Source organism: Triturus cristatus, chromosome 7 (genome assembly GCF_964204655.1).
Source record: "Triturus cristatus chromosome 7, aTriCri1.1, whole genome shotgun sequence".
Taxonomy (NCBI): domain Eukaryota; kingdom Metazoa; phylum Chordata; class Amphibia; order Caudata; family Salamandridae; genus Triturus; species Triturus cristatus.
In genome coordinates, this window is record NC_140590.1 from 1,744,956,889 (window position 1) to 1,744,972,813 (window position 15,925).

Sequence of the window (15,925 nt, forward strand, 5' to 3'; positions counted from 1 at the left end):
ATGACAAGGCAGGTGCTGCAGGGGCAATGTCATGACATGGGCAGGCTGTGCGGGGGTAATTTCTCATGACACATGGGCAGGCTCTGCAGGGTACTCTCTCAAGACAAAAGGGCAGGCTCTGCGAGCGTGATCTCACGACACATGCGGGGTCTGCAGGGGTAATCTCATGACAAGGGCAGGCTCTGCAGGGGTAATCTCTCATGACAAAGGGCAGGCTCTGCGGGGGTAATCTTTCATGACACATGCGGGGCTCTGCAAGGGTAATCTCATGCCAAGGGCAGGCTCTGCAGGGGTAATCTCGTGACACATGGGCAGGCTCTGCAGGGGTAATCTCAGGACACAAGGGCAGGCTCTGCAGGGGTAATCTCAGGACTCAAGGGCAGGCTCTGCAGGGGTAATCTCAGGACTCAAGGGCAGGCTCTAAGGGAGTAATCTCATGACACAAGGGCAGGCGCTGCGGGGGTAATCTCTCATGACACAAGGGCAGGCTCTGCAGGGGCAATCTCTCATGACAAGGGCAGGCTCATCTCTCATGACACAAGGAGAGGCTCTGCAGGGGAGCAATCTCTCATGACACATGGGCAGGCGCTGCGGGCGTAATTTCTCATGACAAAGGGCAGGCTCTGCGGAGGTAATCTCTCATGACAAAGGGCAGGCTCTGCGGGGGCAATCTCTCATGACAAGGGCAGGCACTGCAGGGGTAATCTCATGACAAGGGCAGGCTCTGCATGGTTAATATCTCACAACATAAGGGCAGGCTCTGCAGGGGTAATCTCATGCCAAGGGCAGGCTCTGCAGGGGTAATCTCCCATGACACAAGGGCAGGCTCTGCAGGGGTAATCTCCCATGACACATGGGCAGGCTCTGCAGGGGTAGTCTTTCATGATACAAGGGCAGGAATCTAGGGTAATCTCGACACTAGGGTGGCCTCTGCAGGGGTAATCTCTCATGACACAAGGGTAGGCTCTGCAGGGGTAATCTCTCATAACAAGGGCTGGCACTGCAGGGGTAATCTCTCACAACATAAGGGCAGGCTCTGCAGGGGTAATCTCATGCCAAGTGCAGGCTCTGCAGGGGTAATCTCCCATGACACAAGGGCAGGCTCTGCAGGGGTAATCTCCCATGACACATGGGCAGGCTCTGCAGGGGTAATCTCCCATGACACATGGGCAGGCTCTGCAGGGGTAGTCTCATGATACAAGGGCAGGCATCTAGGGTAATCTCTCGACACTAGGGTGGCCTCTGCAGGGGTAATATCTCATGACACAAGGGTAGGCTCTGCAGGGGTAATCTCTCATGACAAGGGCAGGCACTGCAGGGGTAATCTCTCACAACATAAGGGCAGGCTCTGCAGGGGTAATCTCATGCCAAGGGCAGTCTCTGCAGGGGTAATCTCATGCCAAGGGCAAGCTCTGCGAGGGTAATCTCTCATGACACAAAGGCAGGCTCTGCGCGAGTAATCTCATGACATTATGTTGGAAATCCCCCACTCCCACGCCTGAAGAGGTTGGTGGTAACGGGGAATTTCCGGGACACACTGTGGTAGCTTGGCTCGAGTGGTCAGGAAACAGGCACCGTGCTAAGCATACATTATACCCATACAATAACCATGCGTGCATCCGTTCCAAAAACGACTCTACACCGTAAAAATTATGAAAATAGCTTTCTTTATCTTTTTCTCTTAGTTGCTGATTGGAAAAATAAATAAGACAATCACAATGTACAAGGCTTCTTAAATAGTGCAGGTCAAATAATTACTGGCTTACTGATTCAATAAATAGGGGAGATCATAAATACTAAGGACATAAATACAAGTGCAGTTAATACAGGCACTTAAATATTCTGAGGCAATAAGTACTGTAACCAATAAATATTGTGCATCAACAAGTCCTGTGGACCAATAAATATAGTGAAGCAATAAATAGGTTAAACACAATAAATACAGTGCCCCCAATAAATAATTAAAAGCATACAGTGACACTCATATAATCAGATCACAGTTGAGATTACTATGGGCTAATTTGGCCCAGGCACAGCTTGGGGATGTGGAAGGCTTGAGGGTGTCTATCCCTGGCTTGGACAAGGCTGAGGCCTAAACTGAGGTAGAACAAGGGGGGAATACCAGAGACCTGGCTCTCTCACTCTACACAACCCCTTCAAAGTAGTCTCAGCTCACCCCTGGCACAGTCCAGCTGGTTCCAGCACCTCTCTAACCCCTAGAGTAGTCTCTCAGGATTCCACAGGGCCTTTGGCGCCCTCTACTCCACTTACTGCCCTTTTTCTGATGTTCCGACGCCGCTGGAGTCGTGTCGACGCCGTGAGGCGGATCCGGTTCGACGTCGGCGGCCTCGGCACAATGTCAGTTCCTGACGACGCCGGTAGGCGGCTCCGGTTCGATGTCGGCGGCCTCGGCTCGATCTCGACCTCCGATTCGAAGGCGTCGGGCAGTCTTTACTCGATGTCGACCTCGGGCGGCTCCGGTCCGATGGCGCTCTCGGCTTCGATGACGTCGGCCGGCCTGGCCTCGATGTCGACTTCCGGCGACTCCGGAGTGCGATCCTCACTCCCGACCTCCGGTGCTCCTTTCCTCAGGTTTCCGGCGACTCCGGAGTGCGATCCTCACTCCCGACCTCCAGTGCTCCTCTCCTTAGGTTTCCGGCGACTCCGGAGTGCGATCCTCACTCCCGACCTCCGGCACCCTTCACCTCGGTCTCCGACGACTCCGGAGGGCGGACTTCACTCCTCCGATGACGCCGCTCACTCGACCTTGGTTCACTTCCTCCTCGACCTCTGGTACTCTCCACGACCTCCGTCGGCGCCCTCTCACGATCTCTGGCGGCTCTGGGCACGACGTCTGCTTCTCCAGTCAGCGCCGCTTCTCCACCTCAGGCACCAGGTATCCAGGCTACTCGACGTCCGGCTCCAGGGAAACCAGTATCCAGGTCAGGATCTTGCTGTTCTTCGGTTCTAAGGCCTGTTCCTGCTGTCCAGGTCCTTAGGATGTTTTTTCTGGCTTCTTCCCACCCAGGGCTCCAGGCTGGGATCCGTCAGTAGGGACTAGTATCAAGGGTGGGTTTATGGACCCCACTCCAGGCACAAGTTTCCACCCCTGCTGCTTCACTCCTTCCTCCTCCAAGTTTCTGCTGCTCACTCTTCACCAGTCAGGTGCCAACTGCCAGCTCCAACTGCCAACTCTCTGTCTTAGCTTCCCAACATTCTAAACCGCCTCCAACGGTCACAGAGTTCTGGAATGTTCTGGAAGGTGCTAGTAGGTTCCAGTGGATGCTGGTGATGTCACAGGTGGCCACCATTTTGTGCTCCAGGCCCTCAGACAGAAGTTTCAGGGGTAGCTAAAATGGCTCCCTGAATCTGTAGCAACACGAAAAAGTCTGGTGGTTCCCAAAAAGGAAAAATTCAAACAGGGTTTGAGGCAAAAGTGGGACAAAATAAATAATGATGAGGAGGGACCACCCAAAGGGCTGACAGGTCTAACACGCGTCCCCCCCAGCTGAAAGTGGGGAGAGCTACCCAACCCCTTGGGAGTTCTCATCACTAAGGCGGAAATACCTTGAGAGACCGTCTGCATTGGCGTGGTCCACTCCAGGCCGATGTTCCACCTGAAAGTCCATTCCCTGTAGGGAAATAGACCACCTCAACAACTTGGGATTCTCCCCCTTCATTTGCATCAGCCAACGAAGGGGTCTGTGGTCGGTCTGAACCAGGAAGTGCGAGCCAAACAGGTATGGCCGCAACTTCTTCAGAGCCCATACCACTGCAAAGGCTTCACGCTCTATTGCACTCCACTTCTGTTCCCTGGGAAGTAGTCTCCTGGATAGGAAGACCACGGGTTGATCCAGACCCTCTTCGTTGAGTTGCGATAACACTGCCCCAATGCCATGTTCTGATGCATCTGTCTGGACAATGAACTCCTTGGAAAAGTCTGGGGCCCTTAAGACCGGGGCCTCGCACATGGCTTTCTTCAATCTCTCAAAGGCTTGCTGACAAGCCTCCGTCCAGACTACCCGTCGAGGTTGTTTCTTGGACGTGAGCTCTGTGAGGGGGGCTACGATGGTACCGTACCCCTTCACGAAGCGGCGGTAGTATCCCGTGAGGCCCAAAAATGCTCGGACCTCAGTCTGTGTCTTGGGGGGTTTCCAGGCCATGATGGCCTCGATCTTCGCCTGGAGGGGTTGCACCGCTCCCCTACCCACCAAGTGTCCAAGGTACACTACCGACCCCTGCCCGATCTGGCACTTGCTGGCCTTGATAGTCAATCCAGCTTGTCTCAGGGCCTGGAGAACGGCTTGCAGGTGATGCAAGTGATCCTCCCAGCTGTTACTGAAGACGGCTATGTCATCCAGATAAGCAGCAGAGAAACTCTCCATTCCGGTGAGGATCTGGTTTACCAGGCGCTGAAACGTGGCAGGTGCGTTCTTGAGCCCAAAGGGCATTACACAGAACTGGTAGTGGCCATTGGGCGTGGAGAAGGCTGACCTTTCCCTTGCTCCTTCAGTCAAAGAGATCTGCCAGTACCCAGAAATAAGGTCAAAGGTACTTAGATATTGGGCAGCTCCCAGCCGGTCAATTAATTCATCCGCCCTAGGGATCGGATGAGCATCAGTTTTGGTCACTGAGTTCAGTCCCCGGTAGTCCACACAGAACCTCAGTTCTGGTTGGGCACCCGGTGGTGCAGCTTTCGGTACTAACACCACCGGACTAGACCAGGGGCTGCTAGAAGGTTCAATCACTCCTAGCTCCAGCATCTTAGTGACTTCACTATGAATGCTGGCCTTCACCTTGTCTGACATCCGGTAGATCTTGGACTTCACAGGTGGGCTGTCTCCTGTGTCCACGTCATGGACGCACAGGTGAGTCCTACCCGGGACAAGGGAGAACAACGAAGAGTACTGCCCCAAGACCTGGCGACAGTCCTCCTGCTGTTCAGGAGTTAGAGATGGGGAGAGAATCACTCCCTCCACCGACCCATCCTTTTCTTGAGACGCAAACAGATCAGGGAGAGGCTCGCTTTCCACGTCCTCTCCTCCGTCAGTCACCATCATCAAGATGACTTCGGGCCTCTCGTGGTGGGGTTTGAGGCGGTTGGCATGCAGCACCCGCAGGGGCTGACGAGGGGTCTTCAGGTCCACCAAGTAGGTAGCCTTACCCTTCTTCTCCAACACCTCAAAGGGTCCTGACCAGCGATCCTGGAGGGCGCTAAGCTCTCCTGGTTCGATCACCCACACCTTCTGGCCAGGCTCCAACTCCACCGGGTGAGCATTGTGGTCATACCACGCCTTCATCACTGCTTGGCTGGCTTCCAAGTTGTCAGAAGCTTGCTTCCACAACTTAGCCATTTGGCTCCGGAAGGCCAGCATGTAGCTCACCACATCCTGGGGAAGCTTCCTGGGAGTTCTCTCCCATCCGTCTCTCACCAGGTTGAGAGGTCCACGTACAGGGTGCCCATACAGAAGCTCGAAGGGGCTGAAGCCCACTCCCTTCTGTGGCACTTCCCTGTAGGAAAAAAGTAAACAGGGTAGGAGGACGTCCCATTTCCTCCGCAGGCTTTCAGGCAGACTTCTGATCATGCCTTTCAAGGTTTTGTTAAACCTCTCCACCAGACCATTGGTCTGGGGGTGGTAAAGAGTGGTGAACCGGTATGTCACTCCACACTCCTTCCACATTGCCCGCATGTACGCTGACATGAAGTTGGTCCCCCTGTCGGACACAACTTCCTTGGGAAAACCCACTCGGGTAAAGATTCCCATCAGGGCCCTAGCCACAACAGGTGCTGTTATGGTCCTCAGAGGTATTGCCTCTGGGTACCGTGTGGCATGATCCACCAGAACCAGGATAAACCTGTGACCAGCTGTAGTTGGTGGATCTAATGGACCCACAATGTCGATGCCCACCCTTTCAAAGGGGGTGCTAACGACAGGAAGTGGTTCCAGGGGAGCTTTCAGCTTCACCCCTGTTTTCCCACTGGCTTGGCAAGACACACATGTCCGGCAGTAGGTATCGGACGACACTTTCATCTGAGGCCAATAAAAGTGTGGGACAAGACGGGCGAAGGTCTTGTCTTGCCCCAGGTGTCCTGCCAATGGTATCTCGTGAGCCAACTCTAGAAGGAAGGCTCGATAACGTTGAGGGACTACCAAGGCTCGTGACGATCCGTGTAGGGGTGCCTTGGGTTCACTGTAGAGGATGCCATCCTCCCAGTAAACACTGTAGTTCCCTTCAACGTTCCCTGCTGCCTGGGCTTCGGCCTGTCGCCTCAGCCCCTCAAGGGTAGGGCACTCCCTCTGGCCCTGGCAGAATTCCTCCCTGGACGGGCCTCCCTCCACGTGCCACTCGGCCGGGATGGGTAGGTCCTCCAGTTTGGTAACGTCCCCCACCGCAGACTCCTGGTCCACCACCTCCGGTGGCCTATCCGTCCTACGGGGTGGGGACGCCGAGGCAGGCTCCTCCTGTCCTCGGTTCTTCCCTTGACTGGCAGCTGGCTGGGCCTTTGTTCCAGGCTCCAGCCGAAATGAACTCCCTCTTCGGGTAGTCGCGGACCTTGTGCTAACACAGGCCCAGTCAGGTGTACCAAGCATCTCAGTGTGAGTCCGGTACTCCACCTCCTTCCAAGCGTTGTGCTCCATGTCATTCCCCAGCAGACAATCGACTGGCACGGCAGGGCTTACGGCAACTCGAAGTGAACCTGCAACCCCCCCCCATTCAAAGGGAACCTCAGCCACTGGATAGTGGCCTGTTCTGCCGTCAGCCATCGCGGCTGGGTGGAGTACATCGGGAATTACCTGCTCTGGAGACACCAGTTGACTACGTACCATAGTCATACTGGCTCCTGTGTCTCTCAGGGCCTCCCCTCTTTGGCCGTTGATGGTGACCCACTGCCCATACTTTGCGGTATTTGCGGGCACCTGGATCTTGGGAACCATCTCCCGTTCTCCCAGGGACACTAAAGTGACACCCGCCCACTCCCTTCCCTTAGTTAAGGGCATCTCCTCCCCGAGCACTACACTAGCTACTCCGGGGGTCTTTCCTCCAATGGGAGGGGGTGGTCGTTTCTGGCACTTCGGATCTCCTTTATAGTGTCCAACGCCACCGCACTCATAGCAATGGACAACCCTTGGCTGCTGACTCTGGCCAGGATTAGGGTTTCTGGGTGGGTTAGCCCTAGGGGTGAATCCTGTTCCCTTCCCTTGGAAGTTATTTTGGGGGCCTTTGGAGAACTCCTTTTTCTTTTCCCCTCCCTCTTTCTTCTGGGGGGTGCCCTGTCCGGCCTTTTGAGTATCCCCTCCAGTCCCCCTTGTGGACACCCGGGTACTAGCCCAAATGTCCGCCTCCTCAGCAAGCTTCCGGGGACTGGTCAGCTTGCTATCCACCAGGTGTTGCCGCAGTTCAGGAAAACATTTCTCGAGCAGGTGTTCCTTCAGTACTAGGTCAAACAACCCCTCGTAGTTCCTCACTTCACTGCCCTGAATCCAACCTTCCAGTGCCTTCTTTGCATAGTCCAGGAAGTCCACCCAATTCTGTGTGCCCAGTTTGTGACTACCCCTGAACTTCTGTCTGTACTTTTCGGGTGTTAGTCCAAACTTTCTTATGAGCGCCAGTTTCATGGTGGGGTAGTGGGTCTGCTCATCCTCCTCGAGGGCCAATAAAGCATCCCTACCAGCTGGAGGCATGTACTTGTACAATCCCCCTCCCCAGTACTTCACTGGAACCCCATGGGCCCTTAACGAGACCTCATAGGCCGCTAGCCACTTGGCGATGTCATCACCCACCCCATAGCTAGCTACTATGTCCTTTGGCAGGTAGGGTTTGGATTCCCTGGTGATTTCTTGGTCTTTGCTGCCACCATTAGGAACAGTTGGTGCCCCAATTCTTAGGATCTGAAGCTCTATCTCTTTCAGTCTTATCTCATGAGCCATCCTCTGTTTCTCCGTCTCATTAGCCATCCTCTGTTCCTCCTTCTCCTTCTCCAGCCTTGCTAAATCCCATGTGAGCTGTCTTTTCTCCCTCCGGTCTGCTAACTCCACTTCAGATAAGCCACCGCTAGAGACAGTGCTGCCCTTCCTAGAAAGTGTCCTGGGCCCTGCTGACAGGTTCCCCACCTCAGGTTGGTACATCTCAGCCCCCTCGGGGTCAGGCTCTCCGTCCCTGTCTTCCTCCTCAGCCTTGCTTTCTCGGCGTGCCTCCCCCCAAGCCCTTAAGCTGGTTTGGAGTGCACCCTTCTTTGCTCCTGGGGGACAGTACACCCCCCCCGCTGGCAAAACTCCCTGAGTTGGGCCACAGTGTACGTTTCTAGATTTTCTAGTACAAACTCCATCTCGCCCACTCAGGTTAGAGGACAGGTTTTGTGCAGTAACAATGCAGGGGGGTACCTTTAATAATACCTCCTCCCACCACCAGAGTAAATTTGGAAAAAACAAAAACCCACAATTAGGAAGGCCGCTTTGAGAAAACTCCCGGTGTAGGCCTATGGACTACCCACAGTTATTGTTGAGTATACGTAGGCACAGCTCTATCCCACCGCTGAACACCAATTATGTTGGAAATCCCCCACTCCCACGCCTGAAGAGGTTGGTGGTAACGGGGAATTTCCGGGACACACTGTGGTAGCTTGGCTCGAGTGGTCAGGAAACAGGCACCGTGCTAAGCATACATTATACCCATACAATAACCATGCGTGCATCCGTTCCAAAAACGACTCTACACCGTAAAAATTATGAAAATAGCTTTCTTTATCTTTTTCTCTTAGTTGCTGATTGGAAAAATAAATAAGACAATCACAATGTACAAGGCTTCTTAAATAGTGCAGGTCAAATAATTACTGGCTTACTGATTCAATAAATAGGGGAGATCATAAATACTAAGGACATAAATACAAGTGCAGTTAATACAGGCACTTAAATATTCTGAGGCAATAAGTACTGTAACCAATAAATATTGTGCATCAACAAGTCCTGTGGACCAATAAATATAGTGAAGCAATAAATAGGTTAAACACAATAAATACAGTGCCCCCAATAAATAATTAAAAGCATACAGTGACACTCATATAATCAGATCACAGTTGAGATTACTATGGGCTAATTTGGCCCAGGCACAGCTTGGGGATGTGGAAGGCCTGAGGGTGTCTATCCCTGGCTTGGACAAGGCTGAGGCCTAAACTGAGGTAGAACAAGGGGGGAATACCAGAGACCTGGCTCTCTCACTCTACACAACCCCTTCAAAGTAGTCTCAGCTCACCCCTGGCACAGTCCAGCTGGTTCCAGCACCTCTCTAACCCCTAGAGTAGTCTCTCAGGATTCCACAGGGCCTTTGGCGCCCTCTACTCCACTTACTGCCCTTTTTCTGATGTTCCGACGCCGCTGGAGTCGTGTCGACGCCGTGAGGCGGATCCGGTTCGACGTCGGCGGCCTCGGCACAATGTCAGTTCCTGACGACGCCGGTAGGCGGCTCCGGTTCGATGTCGGCGGCCTCGGCTCGATCTCGACCTCCGATTCGAAGGCGTCGGGCAGTCTTTACTCGATGTCGACCTCGGGCGGCTCCGGTCCGATGGCGCTCTCGGCTTCGATGACGTCGGCCGGCCTGGCCTCGATGTCGACTTCCGGCGACTCCGGAGTGCGATCCTCACTCCCGACCTCCGGTGCTCCTTTCCTCAGGTTTCCGGCGACTCCGGAGTGCGATCCTCACTCCCGACCTCCAGTGCTCCTCTCCTTAGGTTTCCGGCGACTCCGGAGTGCGATCCTCACTCCCGACCTCCGGCACCCTTCACCTCGGTCTCCGACGACTCCGGAGGGCGGACTTCACTCCTCCGATGACGCCGCTCACTCGACCTTGGTTCACTTCCTCCTCGACCTCTGGTACTCTCCACGACCTCCGTCGGCGCCCTCTCACGATCTCTGGCGGCTCTGGGCACGACGTCTGCTTCTCCAGTCAGCGCCGCTTCTCCACCTCAGGCACCAGGTATCCAGGCTACTCGACGTCCGGCTCCAGGGAAACCAGTATCCAGGTCAGGATCTTGCTGTTCTTCGGTTCTAAGGCCTGTTCCTGCTGTCCAGGTCCTTAGGATGGTTTTTCTGGCTTCTTCCCACCCAGGGCTCCAGGCTGGGATCCGTCAGTAGGGACTAGTATCAAGGGTGGGTTTATGGACCCCACTCCAGGCACAAGTTTCCACCCCTGCTGCTTCACTCCTTCCTCCTCCAAGTTTCTGCTGCTCACTCTTCACCAGTCAGGTGCCAACTGCCAGCTCCAACTGCCAACTCTCTGTCTTAGCTTCCCAACATTCTAAACCACCTCCAACGGTCACAGAGTTCTGGAATGTTCTGGAAGGTGCTAGTAGGTTCCAGTGGATGCTGGTGATGTCACAGGTGGCCACCATTTTGTGCTCCAGGCCCTCAGACAGAAGTTTCAGGGGTAGCTAAAATGGCTCCCTGAATCTGTAGCAACACGAAAAAGTCTGGTGGTTCCCAAAAAGGAAAAATTCAAACAGGGTTTGAGGCAAAAGTGGGACAAAATAAATAATGATGAGGAGGGACCACCCAAAGGGCTGACAGGTCTAACAGGTACGCTCTGCAGGGGTAATCTCTCATGACACAAGGGCAGGTGCTGCAGGGTAATCTCTCATGACAGGTGGGCAGGCTCTGCAGGGTAATCTCTCATGATACATGGGCAGGCTCTACAAGGTAATCTCTTATGACACAAGGGCAGGCTCTGCAGGGGGTAATTTTATGACATTGGCAGGCTGTGGGGGGGTAATCTCTCATGACACTAGGGCAGGCTCTGCAGAGGGTAATCTCTCACAACATAAATGCAGGCTCTGCGGGGTAATCCCTCATGACAAAGGGCAAGGACAGGCTCTCCAGGGTAACACTCATGCACAGGGGTCCTTCTCGGGTGACATGCCCTCTTAGGTCACCAGGGTAGGCTGATTCTGGGGTGGAATCGGGACACAAGAGCCCTAGCAATGGCACATCGGGGTCCAGAGAGAACACACTCGTGCATTGAATGGAAGAACAGTAAAACACGCAGGCAACTGGGTGGTGTTCAGGGGTTCATTAGCAAGGGACCAGACGCAGCAAACATTTACTTTCGGCACGTGAACTTTTTCCAAATGTAGCAGATGAGATAGTTCGGTGGATTGGACCCCTAAACCAAAGATGCGTGGACGTTACAATATGAATGTTAGAATCAAAGCTGGCGCACTAATCAGCCTTTCAGGTGTGATAAAATGGCTCACAAGGAAAAAGATTTGTAAAGTGTAAAGCGCACTTTGGTGTGTGCCTTCATATCGCTGAAATGGTGTCAAAAATTGTGATATCATTATACTGGCAATTCTGTTTAGCAGATAGTCTTCAAAATATGGACATACTCGTTTGCCTGGGGAAATCCCCGTTGCCTGGGCCCAAGATTGCATTATTGGAGCATGGGGTAAAGTCAAAGAACCCCGGGGGCACGCGCTAAACATGAACCTTCTGGGAGGGCCGGCGCTGTAACTATCTTCTCATCAGGAGCCTTCATAACATTCTGTGAGGGAGGTTCCGAAGCCTCCACGAGGGTGAGAGCAGGCTTTGGGTGCACCCACCCTCGTGGTAGCATCACTGTCCTCTCGAGGGCCAGGGCCCAGGCACACAGCTCTGGTGCAACCACCTGAGAGTCTGTCTGCTACGCACTCTCGCGCCCTTTGTGAGTTACTAGGTGCTGAAAGCACTGCAGTGCGTGAGTTAACTGAGTGGCTGGCCCCAGAGAGGCACCCTCACACAACTGGGTTAGGTGCACAACCACAGCTGGCACGGTATTAACTGATATGGCCACGGTCATGTTTTGTAATTTGGAGTCTGTACACCATGTCTGGTGTGAAATAAAAGGACATAAGGCGTGTGAGGCAGCGGGACCGTGGAGGCGGGGCAGGGGCACAGGGTACCGCGAAACCTGCCCACTGGGGCGGAATGCAACAAAACAAGCATTGGCATCCAGTCGCTGTACAAATAAAAGAGGGAGGCTCCTGTCGATATCACAGAGAGATGTTTGCACCAAGACAAGATGAAGAAAGGGGTTTGTGAAACCAAATGTAACAGTAACAGCTTATAAATAATGTAAAATTAAAAATAGACATTTAAACAAGGGATAACCGAGACACAAGTTCCAAAAAGCATCTTTCAAAGCTACAGTAAAGTGATTTTGTACTATTTTGTCACCGTGTAATAAGAAAAATTGAACCGACCTGATTTTGCATTCTCGCACACTGTAACAACTTTGAGATTCAAACACTGGAATGCATGTGTTGGATGCCCCTAGAAAAATACAACCAAATGTGTGAAAACGCGTCTCCCGTAGTGCAAATATATGTGTGTTACTAGCCCCATCAATGCAGTAGCTAAAGTCGTGCGAATGAGTGTGCGCTCCGATCACAGTTCACGGGTATTTTTTGTATTCTTTAATACTGAAGATAGGGGTCATTCGAATGGGAGGCCAGTATACTAATATGCTTTGTTTTCGGGGTATGAGACAGAAAAGGTGCGTTATGCTATTATTTGAACAAAATATTAACAAGAAATGCACACAGTAGGTTTCCTTTACATATTTGCAAATATTGTCCAGGCTCAATGTTTAATAAACACTTCCATTCCATAAATTGAGAGCAGAGACAGCAACGGCCGCTAGGTGTCGCACGTCCTCCATCATTGATGTCCGCTTACCAGGTGCGAACCATGAAGTGACGTTTTTGATACTCACCTATGATGTACACTGCGAGACCCGCTGTGACGATGGACAGAACAGCTGCCAGCCCCAGCGCCGCGTGGAATCGAGTCACTCGATTCAGTGCTTTACTCGCACTGCCAGTCCACTCATGATCTACAAAAGAAACAGATGTCCATCTAGCTCATGCAGATCAAAGATCTGAGTTTTTCCAGACATTTTAGGAGTCGCCTGAAGAGAGCTTCAAGCTGCCTGTTTAAGACCTATCTACGCGGTGCTGTCTGCAGTGGGGCTTCACCAGGAGACACCCACCTGAATACACACAAGCAAGTCTTGATGGCATCTGAAGCACGACCGTATGTACTGTACCCTGTGGCCGAGACATCTTCTTGTAACTGTTGGCAAATCACTTAATCTCCCTTTTCCAAATAAATAAAAAAAATGAATGTGTCCTTGTGTAATGTAACTGTTGCTCAAGTAAAGTGCTCCAATACGTTTGGGTCGAGTTTGCCCTATATAAAACTGCAAGAAAAAAAACCAGATGTGGCATTATGACCACAGCTGTCTTTTGGAACTGGGGAACCAGGTTCAAGTGTCTGTGTTGGCTCAACGTCCTGTGATTCTGGGCAAATCATAAACTCCCCATGTTTTTACGTACCTCAAACTCGACCAAACGTTATTGGAGGACTTTAAAGTGAGCACCAGTTACATTACACAAGGTCACATTCATTTTTTGGGGTCTATTCTGCAAGTGCATGAGCTAGTGCATGCGTCTTGCTTGCAAAACACCATTGTTTACAAAAAGGGCTTTGTGCCCGTCCATCGCTTACCATTTTTTTGGCTTCATTGTTACCCTTTTTTACAGCTTCATAATTGGCTACCCCAGGCGAAACGTCACTTCTGATACTTGCTGTGGGGGCAGGGAGCAGATTGAGTCATAAGTAGTGCCTATCGGCTGCTCCATGCGTGCTTTAGGTACTATTCCCCGCCACCCCCCACCGCTCCCTCAATAGTGATTTTGTAGTTTTTCTTCTTTTTTGATGCAGTTTTCTCTGCTATGGGTCACTTTTGCCTAACGTCAATCATGCTATTATGGCCACCTCTTCAGTAGCTCATGTCAACGTTGGAAGGTCACTTTCCCTCGACTTCTCTCTGCGTTTGTAAAATATGTCAGGGTAATTACAGCAACACAGCTTTATTCCCCGACACCTCAATCCTCTTCACATGTCGACAGACAGATTTGCCATCAAATTCTGTATTAGTTCTTGACAACTACATACATCATCGCACTAGTCCGAAGTGGGGCAACTGCATTAATTTCTCATGCTCGCATGAGGAATGTCGAACCAGCATATACACGGGTGTGTGGTGAACTGGTGGAGCCTAGTATGTTTTGGTGTGGCAAGCGATTGCATTCGTCAGACAACAAATAAATTGCAACTCAGGGATTCCATGTAATCCACTTCAAAGCACACTCCACTCTAATCCACTACAGTCTACTCCACTCTAACCCATGGAACACTAAGCGAATCCACTTTAATGCGCTCCACTCCAGCACACTTTCCGATACTTGAAGAACTTGTACCCATTCTGAAGAGCAGCCAGACTGGTGTACAACATGGCTAAACACATTGCCAAGCCAATAGCGTTTGCATAGGCAAGGTCTATTGGCTTTGTTGTCAATGCTTGCTTTTCTGTGGCTTATAAATAAGGCTCCCTGTTTTCCATTTTTACTGATTTTTACAGATAAATACAGATAGTAAACATTTATTTTCTTGTCTGGATTTATTTTTAAATGTGGATAAAAACGGAAATTGTGTAGCTTTTAGAGGAATTCTAAATACTATTTGCCATGACTGCAAGGTAATAGCTGTGTGGATTGACAGGCAAGGGGTTAAAAAAGAAAGGAATATTAGTAAAAAGGCTTTAACAGCAGTAGATATGCACAAGTTTGATACAGAAATGTGCATATTTCCATATAAGTGCATTGATTTATCTTCTTTTGGTTTTCATAGCACTGATACCTGGCAGGCATTGAAGCAGGAGTGCATATTTATCGGTTAAATAAATGTGGAAATATACCAATTTCAGCTTCATTTTTCCACACAACCCAAAATAAAAATGGATAAATACAGATAAAATTAGCAAAAAATAAATATGGATAAATACAGACGAAAATGTCTCAAAAATAAATACCATAAAACCGGGACCGGGAGCCCTACTTATAAAGCAATTCAATAGTCGTGATTCCATCCTTATCAAAAGCCACGTCCACTTCCAAGAAGCACACAGTTTTTCCAATCCTTTCTACCACATGAACCACTACCCAGGGCTTTAATTGGGCCGGGTCCATCCGGGTTTAGGACAAGTAGAAATGTAACAAGCATTTGCAATGCAATAGGTCTCGCATTTACGCAAGTTTGAGCTATTGACATTGCAAATAACAGTGCCTTTTATTTTTGTTTTCAAAACATAAACAAAAGGCATTGGCATTACAATGCCAATAGCTTAAACTCGCGAAAACGCGAGACCTATTGCATTGCAAATGCTTGTTTTAAAAGCTGAAGTTCACGTGGGTGGCATTAAAAAGTCATGTAATCAAATCTAATAGTAGAGTTTTCCATGAAATTACCCTCACCAGAAATTTGTCTTGTAAACGTTTTGTAATGAAATCTGCATTTTTTTGTTTTTGCATGAATTTTTGCCTCACTGCTGACATTGTGGAAAGGTAACAAAATTAAGTCGTCAATTGTGGTTCCTTTGACAAGTTCACCCAGAATTTTAATTGTTTACATCCCTCCTCAGGGCAAGACACTGGCACATTGGTGTGAGGACCGTGAGACTATAACATGCGCTTCAGAATGTATCCAAAGGTCAGCTGATCATCTCTGCTACAACTATTCCTTCCCAGGCACCGTGTGTTCATACAATCATTGCTTGAAATGGAAATTAAAAGCGCAGGTACTTACTAACTGCAGGTATCATGGAATACTCAGCATGAAGACGTGTCCATACTGTCCCATGTTAAACATTGCAACTAGTACCTAGGTGCAGTGCTAGCCCTCTCGGACAGAATAAGTGTGTTTGATGAAGCTCACACCCAGTTGCCAGCACACAAAGAGCGGATTATCTGTTCCCTTACAGCCCCGCTCATATTGACTGACTCAATCACTATCTCTGAGAAGCACACAGTAAACTGTAAAGTCAACGGAGACACAGC

The 15,925-nt window shown here is 50.8% G+C and overlaps 1 protein-coding gene across 4 annotated transcripts in view; it reads right to left on the reverse strand.

The window, feature by feature from the left end:
- LOC146812979 (C-type lectin domain family 2 member B-like) overlaps positions 1-15,925 on the reverse strand; it is a 123,125-nt gene that overhangs the window by 103,984 nt on the left and 3,216 nt on the right. For 2 of the 4 annotated variants that reach the window (XM_085620002.1, XM_085620003.1), the window contains exon 2: positions 12,742-12,861. The exons of 1 other annotated variant lie outside the window; for it this stretch is intronic. In XM_085620002.1, the coding sequence (XP_085476128.1) occupies positions 12,742-12,861 (120 nt within the window). Of the gene's footprint in view, positions 1-12,741; positions 12,862-15,674; positions 15,767-15,925 lie in introns of those variants that run through there. One more of the 4 variants, XM_085620004.1, reaches the window with a different exon arrangement.